Source organism: Macaca mulatta, chromosome 10 (genome assembly GCF_049350105.2).
Source record: "Macaca mulatta isolate MMU2019108-1 chromosome 10, T2T-MMU8v2.0, whole genome shotgun sequence".
NCBI lineage: Eukaryota > Metazoa > Chordata > Mammalia > Primates > Cercopithecidae > Macaca > Macaca mulatta.
In genome coordinates, this window is record NC_133415.1 from 12,962,103 (window position 1) to 12,980,765 (window position 18,663).

At 43.4% G+C, this 18,663-nt stretch overlaps 1 protein-coding gene across 1 annotated transcript in view; it reads left to right on the top strand.

Annotated features, from left to right (window-relative positions):
- Positions 1-803: 803 nt before the first annotated feature.
- DMC1 (DNA meiotic recombinase 1) overlaps positions 804-18,663 on the top strand; it is a 54,129-nt gene continuing 36,269 nt past the window's right edge. Inside the window, exons 1-6 of the mRNA XM_001094012.5 lie at positions 804-957; positions 3,039-3,122; positions 3,705-3,749; positions 4,933-5,079; positions 9,317-9,399; positions 16,844-16,896. Of these exons, the coding sequence (XP_001094012.1) occupies positions 3,072-3,122; positions 3,705-3,749; positions 4,933-5,079; positions 9,317-9,399; positions 16,844-16,896 (379 nt within the window). The 5' untranslated portion in view covers positions 804-957; positions 3,039-3,071. The remainder of the gene's footprint in view (positions 958-3,038; positions 3,123-3,704; positions 3,750-4,932; positions 5,080-9,316; positions 9,400-16,843; positions 16,897-18,663) is intronic.

The window sequence follows — 18,663 nt, forward strand, 5'->3', positions numbered from 1 at the left end:
AAAGCCGAACCAAAATATACTTGGCGTCTGTGGTCTATTTAAAACTTCAAGTTAAGACAGAGAAAAAAATTACTCTCCATCCTGAATGGGCCTTGGGTATCTCAATCACAGACAAGAGTGGCAAATGGTGAGAGTCAGAAAGTGGGAAATTAGGAACGCTGAGGGAGCACGGCCAAACTCTGAAGCCAGGCATGAAAACCCGGAGGCGAAAGAGAAGTCACGGGCAGCGGCGGCGGGGGGAAAGGGGCCCGGATTCGACCTTCTAACCCAAGGCTCCATCTGCGACCCTCGCGACCAAGACCTATTGCCAACGTCAGCCACCTCTGCTCAGCGCCCCTCCCCCGATTCAAGGCGTCCTCCTCAGAACCCTTGCCTCAGGGTCCTCTCCCGGACTTTAGCGAGGTGCTCAGTTCGAGGGACGCCCCAGCTCAACGGTCTCCTCCCTTCAAGGCCCCGCTCCTCAGGGCGCTCCCTCCACAGCGCCCCTCCCTCACTCCCTCACCTCAGCGCGCCACGCGCCGGAGGCTCCTCTTGGTTTCCCGCCCCTCAGTCCTCGCCCCGCCCCCTCGCCCTGCGCCCTGCCCCGACTCTCCCCTCGCTACGCCCCCTGCAGGCCACGCCCTCTGGTTCCCCCAACTGTGAGCCCGCTCTTCCCCCGCCCCTCCTTCTTCGCCCCGCCCCCATAGCTCCCCTCCCCGCGTCGCCCCCTGTGGGCCCGCCCGCTCCCCGCCCTTCCACCCTCACCTCGCCTCCTCAGGCTGCGCCCCGCCCCGGCCCCTTGGTCCTCGCCCCGCCTTCCTCATTTGGCGCCAAATCCTGTGGTCAACGGCGCGCGGGTTTCCAGGCTCCGCGTTCTGGGCCCGAGTTAGAATCCTGTCAGCTGAGGACTGGAAAGGTCGGGCGGGGGCAGAGGGGCTTCACCTTGAAAATCTCGGGGAGACTGTGGGTACGAGGGGGGTAAGTGGCATAAACGGACAGCGTGCGAAGACTGAGCGGACGCTCGTTTTGAGAAGGCGCGCTTCCCTTTCTCGCTCTTTTTTTTGGGGTTCCCGGGCTAGCGACTCTGAGCGTTCCGCTCCGACCCCTGGGGAGGAATTTTAGTGACCTTGAGGGATTTCCAACCTCCTTATTTTCAATCTAATCGGACCTAAGTCTAGGAGAGCCCGCCTCATCCTCCTGACCAGGGAATCCCCTGTCAGGAAAATGTCCGGCGGCCGCACGGGGTCTGCCCAGGCCTCCTGTTGAGGGAGGCGTCGAGGGCGACCCGACCGCGCTGCTGCCCCCACCAGAGGGGACAGCTGGGTGGTCTTAAACCGGGGGATTGGGGAGCCCTGCCTTCAAGCCAACCGTTCAGTCCATCGACGGCTCTTTGAGAGATGGGGGACAATCTTTTCATTTCATCACGGGGAGAAGAAATGGATGTTTTTTTCTTCGATGGGGGCAGTAAATGTGGAATTGGGGTACTCATAGCTAGCCATCTGAAGGACAGTGTCCCCGAAGATCCCATCCGAACGGTCTCGGTTGCCTTCCATCCTTTGCGGTTTGAGGTGCTGGGTGGTAGGACCCTGCTCCTGCCTTCGTATTAATAGTTCGTTCCCTTTGTTCTAAGGTCCAACCCCTGACTTTGGTATCAAATGAGGAAATGGAATCGACCAAGAAAAATGATTATTTGTACCGCATTTTATTGTAATAAACACAATCACGCCTTGTGGATTCCTGAGATTTCTCTTTGGGTCTACAATGTTAAAAACTTTAACTGCTTATCAGCCTTACTATAATATTATGATCCACCAATTTTTTTTTTTTTTTTTTTTTTTTTTTTTTTTTTTTGAGACTGAGCCTCTTACTGTCGCCCAGGCTGGAGTGCAGTGGCGCAATCTCGGCTCACCGCAACCTCCGCCTCCCAGGTTCAAGCGATTCTCCTGCCTCAGCCTCCCAAGTAGGTGGGATTACAGGCGCCCACCACCATGCCCGGCTAATTTTTTTTGTATTTTTAGTAGAGACGGGGTTTGGCCAGGCTGGTCTCGAACTCCTGACCTTGTGATCTGCCCTTCTTGGCCTTCCAAAGTGCTGGGATTACAGGCAGTGAGCCGCCGCGCCCGGCCCACCATATTTTTAAATCTTAAAAAAAATCATGAAACTAGTAAATACTGTGAAAGAAAGTATAGCTAATGTTCTATGAAACAAAAAGGTAGGTGTTACAGGAGTACCCATTCATAATCAGCAGACAGGAAGGCATTCATCATAGATGAGAAAAATAAAATCCATTTATTGAGGACAAAGTTGGAGGTGCCAGGGAGGACACAAGGAAGAATGATATATTGTCAAGGTTCTTAGAGTTTTGTTGTTAAACATAAACAAGAAAGATTAAAAGCAATAAGCAATTTTAAATAACATTTCTTTTTTTTTTTTTTTTGAGACGGAGTCTCGCTCTGTCGCCCAGGCTGGAGTGCAGTGGCCGGATCTCAGCTCACTGCAAGCTCCGCCTCCCGGGTTTACGCCATTCTCCTGCCTCAGCCTCCCGAGTAGCTGGGACTACAGGCGCCCGCCACCTCGCCCGGCTAGTTTTTTTGTATTTTTAGTAGAGACGGGGTTTCACCATGTTAGCCAGGATGGTCTCGATCTCCTGACCTTGTGATCCGCCCGTCTCGGCCTCCCAAAGTGCTGGGATTACAGGCTTGAGCCACCGCGCCCGGCCTTAAATAACATTTCAAGGCAGTAATAAAGTCATGATTAGCTGTGCAATGGAAACCAGATGATAAGTGATCACTATTGGGGAAAGAGAAGAAACTAATCACCCCCCAATTTGCCCCTCAGGCACCTGTGTGCATGTGGGGACACGCACACACACACATGCACACACAAACACACACACAAGAAATAATGCCACATGCCTCACAGAAAGAAGATAGACTGGCCTAGTCTTTCCAAGTTAAATGCTTCTCTTATTGTCCTTCTAGTCCTTGGTGACTTTGAAATGAAATCAGAGGCCCCTGGACAAAGGACTACTTCTTACATAATATTTCTTTTTTTCCCAGAAGTGATTATTTTTCTTTTGCTCACCTTTCAACATGAAGGAGGATCAAGTTGTGGCGGAAGAACCAGGATTCCAAGATGAAGAGGTATGACTAGAATGTTGAAAGATACATAGATATTCGGTCATTCCACAAAAATCAAGTTCCTTCTCTGTTAGCTACTATTTTTAGAAACTGAAAGTAGAAATAACACATAGTTATATATTGCAAATATGCAACAACTTGTTTGGCAAGGATGCTAAGATTAGCTACTTAGCAACTGGTATGAAAGTATTTTAATAACTTAACAGCTGGTATGGCCATACTGATACCTGTATACACTGGTACCGAATAGCAGCCTGGTCCTAGAGGAAGGAGTTTAGGATCTGGAGGGGAAGAGGGTTGAGAAAACATATTTAAAATAGGTCAAATGTTGTTCCAGTCCTTTGGGTAAAGGTTTCAAAATTTTAGGGAGGACATGACAAAGGTAACTGGTTTCCCAGCCCTTTCAATGTTGGTGCTTCTAAGTATGTGTTTGAAAAACAGTATTGATCTTTCCTCAATCTCTAGAGAAGTGGAATTTGAGGCATTTTGGAGTGACTCATAGTATTGAATTACCTCTTTAAAAGATGTGAAATAGCTGGATATGAAGAATCAAAGCTTCATTTTTTTCTGTTTCATCTCCTTTAGGAATCTTTGTTTCAAGATATTGACCTGTTACAAAAACATGGAATTGTAAGTAGTTTTTCAATGCTGTGTTAAATTATCTGATTCAGGATTTCTCAGCATCAACCTTACGGACATTTGGGCCTGGATAATTCTTTGTTGCAAGGGGCCGTCCTGTACATTGTAGGGTGTTTGCAACATCCTTGGCCTCTACTTACTCACTGCATGCCAGTAGCACCCCTGCAGCTGTGACAATCAAAATGTCTCCAGACATTATCAAGTGTACCCAGAGGACAAAATTAAGTTCTATACGTCAGATGACTGGAATAAATGATGTTGGCAGAAATCCAGCCTTTGAATAATGAACTGGGTGGATTTCCTTTTTTTTTTTTTTTTTTTTTTTTAATTTTTTTTTTTTTGAGACGGAGTCTCGCTCTGTCTCCCAGGCTGGAGTGCAGTGGCACGATCTCCACTCACTGCAAGCTCCGCCTCCTGGGTTCACGCCATTCTCCTGCCTCAGCCTCCCGTGTGGCTGGGACTACAGGCGCCCGCCACCGCGCCCGGCTAATTTTTGTATTTTTTTTAGTAGAGACGGGGTTTCACCGTGTTAGTCAGGATGGTCTCGATCTCCTGACCTCGTGATCCGCCCATCTCGGCCTCCCAAAGTGCTGGGATTACAGGCGTGAGCCACCGCGCCCGACCGAACTGGGTGGATTTCAACAGCAATCAGTTGATAGAACTGTGCTGACATTATCTGTTGTAGCCCTAACATTTAATCTCTTTCAGTGGTTTTAGAAAATAGAAGCAAGAGAAAATCCTGGTCCTTTGGTGATGTAGTTATTTGCATTCTCCAGGGGCAGAAGAAAAAAAAAAGTCTTTAAAAATTTAAAAGAACATGTTGGTAATGAAGTTCTGTAGAAGGAAGGAGCTGAACTGAGGGGGTGAATGTGTGATAAATTTGTTAGCTTTTCCACCAACAGACTTTTCTTTTGAATTCCTTGTTACATTGCCATGGTCTCACTAACATTCGTGGGAAATCAGGGCGCAGTCAGAACATTTGGCAGCCTGCTGAGTATGTTCTACTCAGATATTTCCAGAACATTTGGCTACATGGTGGGTGGGTTCCACCTGGCAGCTTGTATAAAATTGGCATCATGGTGGAAGGAGATGGACACAGAAACACATGACATAGTATGGGAGCCTTTCAGGCTGGCATCTTAGCAATCTGCTGTGCCCATTCTTTAATTTACAGAACGTGGCTGACATTAAGAAACTGAAATCAGTAGGAATCTGTACCATCAAAGGTATACAGATGACAACAAGAAGAGCTCTATGCAATGTCAAAGGACTCTCAGAAGCCAAAGTAGACAAGATTAAAGAGGCAGCGAACAAACTAATTGTAAGCAAAATCCATTCTTTACTGTTTTAGCTTAGAAGGGCCTTGTGAATCTTTATAGGCTTTCTCATGAAAACTAGAAATTATTGTGGGAACTGAGTTCCTGTAGATCACAATATGTTATACTCCCAATGTTAACTTTTTATCAATTCAGTTTCAAAGCAAGAGCAATTGATTTCTGAAAGATGAAGGTAGGGATTAAGAGACCTGGAACACTAATGAAGGTAATTATTTTTGCCAAAACTTTTTTGTCTCCCTTTATATTCCTTTTTCTGGCTGTCTCTGCCTTTCCTTCTCCTTTCCCTTTTTTTTTTTTTTTTTTTTGAGACAGAGTCTCGCTCTGTCGCCAGGCCTGAGTGCAGTGGCGTGATCTCGGCTCACTGCAACCTCTACCTCTGGGGTTCAAGCGATTCTCCTGCCTCAGCCTCGTGAGTAGCTGGGACTACAGGCACACACCACCACGCCTAGCTAATTTTTGTATTTTTAGTAGAGACGAGGTTTTACCATGTTGGCCAAGATGGTCTCGATCTCCTGACCTTGTGATCTGTCTGCCCCGGCCTCCCAAAGTGCTGGGATTATAGGCATGAGCCACTGCGCTTGGCCTTCATTTTTATTTTTTACCTTCCTCCTCCTCAGTTTTGTCTTGTCTCCTCAAATATCATACCTATGGCTGTTGTGAAGCACTCAGTACCAAAGAAGCTGCTCTCTCCTGGTATAGGAGATTGATATCTAGCCAATTGATAAGAGAGCATTGGGTTAGAAAAAGACCAACGGTGGTTGGATCTATATATGTGCAGTTGAGATAGATATGAATGTGCTCACTGAAGCAGCTGAGCTAAGCTAACCCGTACTGATATAGGGCAGGTGAGCCCCCAAACTGGGGCTTAACCTGGGAGGGTTCTTGGCTTTGCCCAAAAGTGAGCCAGTGGTGTTGGACAGTAACTTTTGTTGAAGTAGCCCAGTACAGCACAGCAGAGATACTGCTCCTTGCAGAGCAGGGCGACCCCATAGGCAGTGTGCCCAGAAGTAGCAGCTCAGAGGCAGTTTTGCCATTATAGTTATACCCACTTTTAATTACATGCAAATTAAGGGGCAGTCTATGCATAAGTTTCTAGGAAAAGAGTGGTAATTTCTGGGCCATTGGGTCATTGCCATGGAAAGGGGCAGTAACTTCCAGGTGTTGCCATAGCAATGGTAAACTGACATGGCACATTGGTGGGCATGTCTTATGGAAAGCTGCTTCTGCCCTGGACCTTGTTTTAGCTAGTTCTCAATTTGGTCTGGTGTCTGAGCCCCACCTCTGGAGTCAAATCCCACCTCCTACCTTACTACTTTCTAGCAGGGCTCACTGGCTGTGAGGGGCCTTTGCAACTGCCAGGCTACCAGACAAAAACATATATATACCTTTGACCCAAGCTTTTATGTAGAGCTTTTGGAAACCACTAGAGGTACCAGCTCTTGAAATAGGAAAGCAAAGAAAGGTAGTCACTAAGTCTTCCTCTTCATTTAAGAGCAGGCCTCTCCATTTCTCTATTGGTATATGAGGGTCTCATTCCCAGCGAGTCTGAGAAGCTCTCTTCACCAACAGCCATTTGGTTTCCTCTTCAGAGGCAGTCAAGGCAGGAGAGTGATGCAACTGGCAGTGTGATCCTGAACTTGGAGAGGACCCAACCGAACTGAATTACTCTGAACCCAGCTCAGTTGCTCTAGCTTCTGAGTACACTCAGGCAGTGTACCCACAAGTGAATTCCACAACTGCCAGGGTGTTTAAGAAAGCCCTGGAGCAGTACCCAGGGTTTGGGAAACTGCTCTATGAAATTAGAGTTGTTTTTTTTGGAAATTAAATCTTATTACCAAAGAAAAGAACCTCTCTCCTTCTCAAGCACCCACTACTGCACCAAGAATCTTCTCCTTTCTTAGCTTAAACTATTTGTCCTTTTTTATTTTTATTTTTTAAGAGAAGGGATCGGGCCAGGTACAGTGGCTTACACCTGTAATCCCAGCACTTTGGGAGGCCGAGGCAGGTGGATCATGAGGTCAGGAGTTCAAGACTAACATAGTGGTCAACATAGTGAAACCCTATCTTTACTAAAAATACAAAAATTAGTCGGGAAACATAGTGAAACCCCATCTCTCCTGAAAATACAAAAATTAGCCAGGCATGATGGCAGTTGCCTGTAGTCCCAGCTACTTGGGAGGCTGAGACAGGAGAATTGCTTGAAACCGAGAGGCAGAGGTTGCAGTGAGCCAAGATTGTACCACTACACTCCAGCCTGAGCAACACAGCGAGACTGTCCCAAAAAGAAAAAAAAAAGAGAAAGAGAAGGGTATCTCACTATGTTGCCCAGTCTGGGCTTGAACTCCTGGGTTCAAGTGATCTTCCTGCCTCTGCTTCTGAAGTACATGGGACTACAGGAATATGCCACTGTGCCCAGCTTTATTTATTCATTTATTCATTTATTTTTGAGACAAGGTCTCACTCTGTCGCCCAGGCTGGAGTACAGTTTCTCAATCACAGTTCACTGAGGCCTTGACCTCCCAGGCTCAAGCGATCCTCCCACGTCAGCCTCCTGAGTAGCTGGGACTACAGGCACATGCTACCATGTCCAGCTAATTTTTTAAAATTTTTGTGGAGATGGGATCTTGCTATGTTGCCCAGGCTGGTCTTGAACTGCTGGCATCAAGCAGTTCCCGCCTCAGTGTCTCATAGTGCTGGGATTACAGGTGTGAGCCACTGCACCCAGTTGTTTATTCTTAGAGATAGAGAAAGAGATTTAGAGAGAGAGACAGAAAGAGAGAGAGGAGAGAAAGGAAGGAAGTTAATTTCATAGTACAGTGGTTCTAAACATTGATGTGTATCAGAATCACCTGGTGTGGCTAATAAAGAAAACAGAAGCCCAGACTTGGCTCACTGAAGTAGGATAGGACCTGGGCTTGGCTGTCCCCATTCTCCTAGTTCTCCAAAGTTTGAGAACCACAGTCATAGTATAAAACAACAAAGAGGGACACCCATTAGACTACATAGGTACCCATTTTCACTAGTCCTCCACTGCATCAGCTATACCTTTTTAATCAGTCAATAAGTAGTATATCTACCATGTGAAAAATGTTGTCTCAAGAATAATGAAAACTGGAATTTCTGTGCCCCTTGAAACTTCTACAGCTGGAAAAAAATGATTCTGTTGAATGAAAAAAAAAAGTGAATTGTTAGTAAAATACCCTCTGCTTTATGCCATAATTATATCTCATTTGGCTGGGCATGGTGGCTCATGCCTGTAATCCCAGCACTTTAGGAGGCCGAGGCGGGTGGATCACCTGAGGTCAGGAGTTTGAGACCGCCCTGGCCAACATTGTGAAACCCCATCTCTACTAAAAATACAAAAAATTAGCCGGGCATGGTGGCAAGTGCCTGTAATCCCAGCTACTTGGGAGGCTGAGGCAGGAGAATTACTTGAACCTGGGAGGTGGTGGTTGTAGTGAGCTGAGATCGCACCATTGCACTCCAGCCTGGGCAACAAGAGTGAAACTCCGTCTCAAAAAAAAAAAAAAAAAAAAAAAATATATATATATATATATATATATATATATGTATAAAACTTAAGGGCGGGTGCAGTGGCTCATGCCTGTAATCCCAGCACTTTGGGAGGCTGAGGCGGGTGGATCACCTGAGGTCAGGAGTTCGAGACCAGCCTGGCCAACATGGTGAAACCCTGGCTCTACTAAAAATATAAAAATTAGCTGGGTGTGATGGCGGGCGCCTGTAATCTCAGCTACTCGGCAGGCTGAGGCAGGAGAATTGCTTGAACCTGGGAGGCAGAGATTGCAGTGATCCAAGACAGTGCCACTGCACTCCAGCCTGGGCAATAGAGCGAGACTCAGTCCCCCCCCAGAAAAATAAGAAAAAAATATATATATATATAAAATTTAATTTTCACAGCTACTCTTTGAAGAAACACTGTTATCTGTTTGACTCAAAAGAAGAAGCTGAAGTACAGCAAGATTAAGTAGTTTACTCCATATCATACAACTAATAACTATTAGAGACATGATTTGAACCTAGAAAGGGCAGCTCTAAAGCCTGTGTTCCTAACCATAATCTTGTACTGCCTTCAAGGACAAGTGAACTGCAGCTTATACCAAATGATATCTTAATAATTGAGTATATCATTTTGGGCAACATTTGAAAATAAAACCATCATCTTTAAACCCTTTTTGAACGTTTCGTTTTATCTTTCTGTAGGAACCAGGATTCTTGACTGCATTTGAGTATAGTGAAAAGAGGAAAATGGTTTTCCATATCACCACCGGGAGCCAGGAATTTGAGTGTGTATCTTACATTTTTTATAACCACTAAGCATAGTCTTTGGAATACCATGTTTCTTTTCCTCTTTCTGGTTATTTCTACTATAAGTAGTAGAAGTAGCTTCTTCATTTGAAGTTTGGGTGTGTGTGTGTGGTTTTTTTTTTTTTCTAAATGCTATCAAAAAATTCCAGACTGCTTGGAGGAGCAAGATTAAATGTCTTACAAGAAATTCAGACCCAAAATCTAGTTTCTGAATCAGCCAATATTAATCTCAAACCACTTTTAAAAATCAGTTTTTCATTTACTTTCCTTCTCCATTGATGAAGGAGGTTTCATTGCAAATTTTGATTTTACTCAAAAAGCAGTTGTTAGATTAAATATTTAAGAAATAATGCAGTTATTTTTGCTCTTCTGCAGAAGTTTTAATATCCCTTTTTATTTACTGTTTTATGATTCCCAAGACATATCATCATCTTCTCAATGCAAGTTTACTAAAATGTGGGGTTTTTTTCTCCCTCCCTTACTAGAAAGAATTAGCGTTTCATATGTTATAGCCGTGCCCAAGAGCAATTAGAACAAAAGCAGTATTTCCTCTAAGTATTCATCAAAACCCTGGACTCACAAGATACATTAAGAAAAAAAGGATTTCATAGTCAAATATACCTCCACTTGAATATCTAATTGATAGCTCAGACTTCACAGGTCCAAAAATCAAACTTCTGACCTTTGCCCCAAATCTACTTCTCCCAAAGGTTCCCTCATCTTAGATCTATCTCTTTCCTGATCCTCTGACCTAAAACCTGGGTGTTATTCTTGACATCTTTTTTCTCTCACACACCCTAACTCTAACCCATTAACAAATCATGTCTGTTCTACTTTCAAAATATATTTAGTCAGAACAAACCTCTTAGTTTCCTCAACAAATAAATTACAAGGAGGAAAAAAGAGATGGAGTCAGGGAGAAGACCTATAGATTAAAGAGATTTAAAAGACATATCACCTGGCCGGGTGCAGTTGGTGACACCTGTAATCCCTGCACCTTGGGAGGCCAAGGCTGGAGGTGGGGAGGGGATCTCTTGAGATCATCCTAGCAACAAAGTGAGACCTTGTCTCTACAAAAAGAAAAAAAAAAGTTCACACCTGTAGTTCTAACTGCTCAGGAGTCTTAGATGGAAGGCTTGCTTGAGCCCAGGAGGTAGAGGTTGAGGCTCTAGTAAGCCACGATCTTGCCAGTACACTCTAGCCTTGGTGATGCACAGAGAAACCTTGTCTGGAAAAAAAAAATTAAGGAATTACTAAATTTTTAAGTGTGATAGTGGGAATATGGTTGTTAAAGATGAGAGTCTTCATCTCTTAGGGATACATACTGAAATATTTATAAAGAAATGATATGTTACTTAGTATATGCTTAAAATAATATGGGAAGGGAGGTAAATGGTTAGCCGTCTATATGAAAAAAGATTTACCCTGAGTTCATAGTTGACAATTGTTGAAGCTGAGTGATAGACATGATAGTTCATTATATTGTTTTTGTCTACATTTGTTTATGCTTAATATTTTCTATAATAAAAGATTAATATATAATATATATTATTTTATGTGTATATGTGTGTGTGTACACAGATAGAGTGAGAATATAATTCAACTATTTCTTACCACCTCTACTGTTACCTCATTGGACTAAACGACCACCTATTAATATCTCCCCTGGATTATTTTTTTTTATTTTTTTATTTTTTGAGATGGAGTCTCGCTCTGTCGCCCAGGCTGGGGTGCAGTGGCCAGATCTCAGCTCACTGCAAGCTCTGCCTCCCCAGTTTACACCATTCTCCTGCCTCAGCCTCCCGAGTAGCTGGGACTACAGGCACCCGCCACCTCGCCCGGCTAGTTTTTTTGTATTTTTTAGTAGAGACAGGGTTTCACCGTGTTAGCCAGGATGGTCTCAATCTCCTGACCTCGTGATCTGCCCGTCTCGGCCTCCCAAAGTGCTGGGATTACAGGCTTGAGCCACCGCACCCGGCCTCCCCGGGATTATTATAATAACCTCTAATTAACCTCCCTCCTTGAGACCTTGCCCCTACTGTTTTTTTTAATTCACAAAAGAGCCAGAATGGTCATTTTAAAACATACGTTAGGCTGGAGTGCAGTGGCTCATAACACCCTAATGATTCCCCCTCTCACTCAGAAAAAAAGCTGAAGTCCTCTCCAATCTCTAATATTTCACTTTTCTAGTTTTCTACGTACCAGCCATAGTGACTTCTTTGCTATTCCCAGAACATGTCAGATACACTTCTGCATCAGGGCCTTTGCACTTTGTGTTGCCTCTGCCTACCATACTCTTTCCTCTTGGATCTACATGGCTTGCTGTCATCTCTTTCAGGTCTTTGCAAAAATGTCCACGTCTCAATGAGAACTTCTCTGATCACTTTATTTGACAATATAACCTCCTCACTTTCATACTCTGTCTTCCTTATCCCCTTTCCTGGCCTTATTTTTATCCATACCATTTAATAACATCTGACGTACCACATATTTTACATTTTTGTGTTTATTTTTTATTTTTTATTTAATTTTTTTTTTTTTGAGATAGAGTCTTGCTCTGTCACCCAGGCTGGAGTGCAGTGGTGCAATCTCAGCTCACTGCAACCTCCGCTGCCCAGGTTCAAGCGATTCTCCTGCCTCAGCCTCCCGAGTAGCTGGGATTACAGGTGCCCACCACCATGCCCAGCCAATTTTTGTACTTTTAGTAGAGACAGGGTTTCAGCATCTTGGCCAGGCTGGTCTTGAACTCCTGATCCCGTGATCCACCGCTTCAGCCTCCCAAAGTGCTGGGATTACAGGTGTGAGCTAACGGCGCCTGGCCTATTTGTGTTTATTATCTCATCTCCCACTAGATTGTAAACTTCGTGAGAGAAAAAATTTCGTCTCTTTTGTTCTCTACTTTATCCCAAGTGCACAAAACAGTCTCTGGCATAAACTAGGTGTGCAATAAATATTTGTTGAATGACTAAATGAATGAATAAACAAATAGTGAATAAGTTTGAGAAGTACTGTATACTATATATTCTTCTTGAAGATTCGCAGTGCACACTAGCCTGTGAAATCCTGCAGTGATACAAAACAGCTGTTTGGGCAGGGCACGGTGGCCCACGCCTGTAATCTCAGCACTTTGGGAGGCCAAGATGGGCAAATCATCTTAGGTCAGGAGTTCTAGACTAGCCTGGCCAACATGGTGAAACCCTGTCTCTACTAAAAATACAAAAAAAAAATGGCTGGGCGCAGTGGCTCACACCTTTAATCCCAGCAGTTTGGGAGGCCGAGGCGGGTGGATCACCTGAGGTCAGGAGTTCGAGACCAGCCTGATCAACATGGAGAAACCCCGTCTCTACTAAAAATACAAAAAATTAGCCAGGCATGGTGGTGCACGCCTGTAATCCCAGCCACTCGGGAGGCTAAGGCAGGAGAATTGCTTGAAACCAGGAGGCAGAGGTTGTGGTGAGCCAAGATTGCACCATTGCACTCTAGTCTGGGCAACAAGAGCGAAACTCTATCTCAAAAAAAAAGAAAAGAAAAGAAAAGAAAATTAGCCAAGCGTGGTGGCTTGTGCCTGTGGTTGCAGCTACTCGGGAGGCTGAGGCAGGAAAATCGCTTGAACCCGGGAGAAGGAGATTGTAGTGAGCCAAGATCATGCCACTGCACTCCAGCCTGGGCAATAGAGTGAGACTCAGTCTCAAAAAGAAAAAGAAAAAGAAAAAGAAAACATCTGTTTAACCCGGCATCGTCCCAGACTTTTAAAATCACAGACCCTTTTTTCAAGTAAAGTTAAGGAATAGTCTTGGGGAAATCCTACCCCTAGGCAAATTGGTCAAAATGAGGTTGATCAACAAAACACTTGATTCAAATGACAACTTGATTTTCTCTAGTCACTCTACCACATGGTGGTCTAAGAACCACTGGGCTAAAGAAATAATTACTGTCATTGTGAGTTTTCTGGTGCCCTTGATGTTTGCTCTTGAGAACAGAAAAGATCATTCAGGAGCTAGGTTTTTTTTGTTGTATGTTTGTTTTTGAGACAGAGTCTTGCTCTCTCGCCCAGGCTGGAGTGCAGTGGTGCGATCTCAGCTCACTGCAACCTCTGCCTCCCGGGTTTCCCCGGGAGAATCCCTCCTGGGATTCTTCTGCCTCAGCCTCCTGAGTAGCTGGGACTACAGGCGTGTGCCACCACACCCAGCTAATTTTTGTATTTTTAGTAGAGACGGAGTTTCACCATGTTGGCCAGGCAGGCCTCGAACTCCTGACCCAGATGATCCACCCACCTTGGCCTCCCAAACTACTGGGATTACAGGTGTAAGACACCAGGCCCAGCCAGGAGCTAGGTTTTTTAAAATTAATATTTAATTAATTAAAATATTACACATTTTTCCTTAAGCTTTAAGTCCCTTTATAAATCTATCACATTTTAAGGGAGCTTTTATAACAAGATTAACTAAATTATCTTAGACATTTTAATTATGTTCATACATTTAGTGTATTGTATTTTCTCTAAGAACTTTATTTGTCGGCCAGGTGTGGTTGCTCACGCCTGTAATCCCAGCACTTTGGGAGGCTGAGGCGGGTGGATCACAAGGTCAGGAGTTCAAGACCAGCCTGGCCAAGATGGCAAAACCCCGTCTCTACTAAAAATACAAAAATCAGCCGGGCGTGGTGGTGGGTGCCTGTAATCCCAGCTATTCGGGAGGCTGATGCAGAGAATTGCTTGAACCCAGGAGGCAGAGGTTGCAGTGAGCCAAGATTGCGCCACTGCACTCCAGCCTGGGCCACAAAGCGAGACTCTGTCTCAAAAGAAAAAAGGAAAAAAAAAAAGAACTTTGTCTAATTATTAACAGCAAAATCTTCCCAATTACCTAAATATCTTTTGTAACTCAAATAAATTTAGAAGTATAGTGAGTTGTAGGCACCCTTAAACGTTCAAATACTGTTTATAAAATTAGTAATCCACTTGAAAATTGCAGGAATGTACCATTTAATCAGTCAGAAGCCAATCCATTACAAAAAGGTCAAATTATCTTAAATGTTAAAAGGTCTCAAATAGCAAATATGCACAGGTTATTACCAAATTTATTTATTTATTTATTTATTTATATTTTATTTTTTGAGACAAGGTCTCACTCTGTCACCCAGGCTAAAATGCAGTGGCTCCATCACGGCTCACTGCAGCCTTGACCTCTCTGGGCTCCACGTGAGGTCTCCCACTTCAGTTTCCTGAGTAGCTGGGACTGCAGGCACAGGCCACCATGCCTGGCTAATTTTTGTATTTTTTGTAGAGACTGGATTTCGCCATGTTATCCAGGCTGGTCTTGAACTCTCCGGCTCAAGCGATCCACCTGCCTCGGCCTCCCAAAGTGCTGAGATTACAGACATGAGCCACCATGCCCATAGTGCCAAATTTAATATGAAAATAGTAATCTGTGTGTTTGTGTCTCTATTTTTAAATCTCCCTGTATTTAAAAAACAATATTTCTATACTTAATTCTAATTTTTCCTGAGTCTCAAAAAGGAAACAGTTGTGTTATCCCAAATAATTTGGGTTATCCTCACAGGTAAATTTTGGGGTTACCTTTTCAGCTGATTGAGATTACATATCAACAAGAAATTATGTCTGGGGTTTTCCAGAGCTTTTCCATAGCTTTCCAGGGTAATTTTTCTCAATAGTTGCTAGCCCCACCACCGTGGCACAAGTTTACCTATGTAATAAACCTGCACATCTGGCACATGTACCCCTGAATTTAAAGTAAAAGTTGAAGAAAAAAAAATAGTTGCTGGGCCTGTGAGATCTCCAAGTGTATTCCCTCCAAATGGGTTGATCGCTTAGCCCATGTCCTTTAGATTTAAGTTGTGCAGGTCACTATCTAGATTTTTCTTTTCCTCATTGAAGTCTGCAGCCCTCACTAAATTTGTGGATAACTTCCAACATTGTTTAAATTTACATTTAAATTGCTCTCTTAAACTATGTAAATGTAAATCTATTGGATTATCTATATATCTTAAATTTTTGTCTGACCTGTGATCATATCCCAAAAAGTCATACTAATAGAGACTACGTACAAGGTTTTTAAAGTGCCCCTACCAGGTCTTAGCACAATTAACACAATTGATATGTGTTGCATTTAATGAATGAATGTGATCATGACTTAAATTTAGGCCTTTTCATATTCAGAACTTTAAATGCACTACAACATTGGGTTACCAATTAAATATATGCTGTCAAAATCCGACAGTTATTCTTCTAACTGCTAGCATTACCTACAACATTTTTGAACATTTACTATTCTGACAGTTTCTCCATAAAATTTAGTTTATGTGAGATAACCTGACCATAATGACAATCACTGGATTTTCCTAATACCTGTTTTTCATATGTTTTCCAGTATATTAAAAATTGAAGCTGGGCATGATGGCTCATGTCTATAATCCCAGTACTTTGGAAGGCCAAGGTGGGCAGATCTCTTGAGCCTCAGGAGTCTGAGACCAGCCTGGGCAACATAGCAAGACCCCAGCCATACAAAAAATAAAAAATTAGCCCTGTGTCAGGCTACAGAACAAGATCCTGTCTCAAAAAAGAAAAAGAAAAAACACTGAAAATTCAATTGACTTTAGAAACATAGTTCCAGCACAATATTAAATACCCAATTAATAACTAAGATGGGCCAGACATGGTGGCTTATGCCTGTAATCCCAGCACTTTGGGAGGCCAAGGCAGGTGGATCACCTGAGGTCAGGACTTCGAGACCAACCTGGCCAATATGGTGAAACCCATTTCTACTAAAAATACAAAAATTAGCCGGGCGTGGTGGCAGGCACCTGTAATCCCAGCTACTTGTAAGGCCGAGGCAGGAGAATCTCTTGAACCTGGTAGGCGGAGGCTGCAGTGAGCCAAGATCATGCCACTGCACTCCAGCCTCGGTGACAGAGCAAGACTCCGTCTCAAAAAATAATAGTAATAATAAATAATAATAATAACTAAGATGATCTGTAACTCAATTCGATTCTAAAGACTAGTAAGACACAAGGCCTTGCTAACACATTTACTATTTTTAAATTTTTTTCTTAAAAGAATTTTTTTATTATTATTTGTTAAGCCTACAGCATGCAGTATTCCCAGGCCCCATTCACTATTGAAGTAAGAACAATAGGGTTTATCATTTGTTTTGCTGATCCACTTGCCCATACACAATAGAACCTGTGATCTGAGCAAGTGGCATGCTATTTGTTCAGCCAAGAATTGCTGTTCATGTTCTGTAGATAGATAGGTAGATGATAGAATAGATAGATAGATAGATAGATAGATAGATAGATAGATAGATAGATAGATAGATAGGAAGGATACTAATGATATGAATACTTTCTCCTCCCTTAATATTTCTATTTCTGTTCCTGTTACTAATGCTTTCTTTCTATTTCTAGTAAGTTGCTAGGAGGTGGAATTGAAAGCATGGCAATTACAGAAGCTTTTGGAGGTAGGTAGAACCAAATATTTTGTTAAATGAAATTTTATACACACACACACATCTATGTGTATACATACACATATAATTAAATAAACAACCAACAATAAATTGTAACTATTTTGGAAATTATAAAATCTCAATTATCATAATGTGAGATCATTCTGTACTGCAACGAAAATATATACCAACATTAACAGATGGTTCTTATCGACATTTTTCATCTTTTGTGATTCTTATAGAAGATAATAGATTTTTTTTTTTTTTGATGGCATCTCGCTCTGTCGCCCAGGCCCAGGCTGGAGTATAGTGGTGCGATCTTGGCTCACTGCAAGCTCCGCCTCCTGGGTTCATGCCATTCTCCTGCCTCAGCCTCCCGAGTAGCTGGGACTACAGGCGCCCACCACCACGCCCGGCTAATTTTTTTGTGTTTTTAGTAGAGATGGGGTTTCACTGTGTTAGTCAGGATGGTCTTGATCTCCTGACCTCGTGATCCACCCGCCTTGGCCTCCCAAAGTGCTGGGATTACAGGCGTGAGCCACTGAGCCAATAATAGATTTTTTTCACTTATTTGTTTAAAAGGTAATTGAATAATGAGGCTGATTTTATTTATAGGCAATAATGTTCCATGAACATAGAGACTAGATTCTCTCTTCCCCGATTATATCTTCTATCTTTTTAAAAAAAATAATAGATACAAGGTCTCGTTATGTTGCCCAAGATGCTCTTGAACTCCTGGACTCAAGCATTCCTTCCACCTTGAGCTCCCAAAGTACTGAGATTACAGGCGTGAGCCACTGCACCTATCCTATTGTCTATTTTTAAAAAGCAATTCACGCATAGCTACACTGTGTGTCACATCTGGGAATTCCAGTATTTGCTATCCTTGGATAAGTAAATCTGTTTTTTGTTGTTTTTTTCTGTTGACTTGGGCATTAAATCTGGTTTTCATTATTTCTGTTGACTCATCTTAGTGGCTTACCTTCTTCTGTATTTATTGGTGTTTCTGAGCTTATTGTTTGATTTTAATCTATGAGAGTTCAATGGACCTGGACTGGTAAGTAGGAAAGTTTTCCTCCAGAAAGAATTTGCTTTTGCTGGTAACTAGGGGATGGCACCAATTTGAGACTACTTCAGCTCCCCTTTGAGGACCTCAGTTCAGTAGGGGAGCCCCAGGCTTTCTTTCCTGTGGTAGGGTATTTTACTTTATTTATTTATTTATTTGGAGATGGAGTCTTGCTCTGTCTCCCAGGCTGGAGTGCAGTGGTGCCATTTTGACTCACTGCAACCTCTGCCTCCTGGGTTCAAGCAATTCTGCCTCAGCTTCCTGTGTAACTGGGATTACAGGCACCTGCCACCATGCCTGGCTAAATTTTTTTTTTTTTTTTTTGGAGGTGGACTCTCGCTCTGTCGCCCAGGCTGGAGTGCAGTGGCCTGATCTCAGCTCACTGCAACCTCTGCCTCCTAGGTTCAAGCAGTTCTCCTGCCTCAGCCTCCCAAGTAGCTGGGACTACAGGTGCACGCCACCACACCCAGGTAATTATTTATGTTTTACTAGAGATGGCGTTTTACCATGTTGCCCAGGCTGGTCTCAAACTCCTGAGTTCATGCAGTCTGCCCGCCTTGGCCTCCCAAAGTGCTAGGATTACAGGCATGAGCCACCATGCCCAGCTAATTGTTTTATATTTGGTAGAGATGGGGTTTGCCAGGCTGGTCTCGAATTCCTGACCCCAAGTAATCCATTCATCTCATCCTCCCAAAGTGCTGGGATTACAGGTG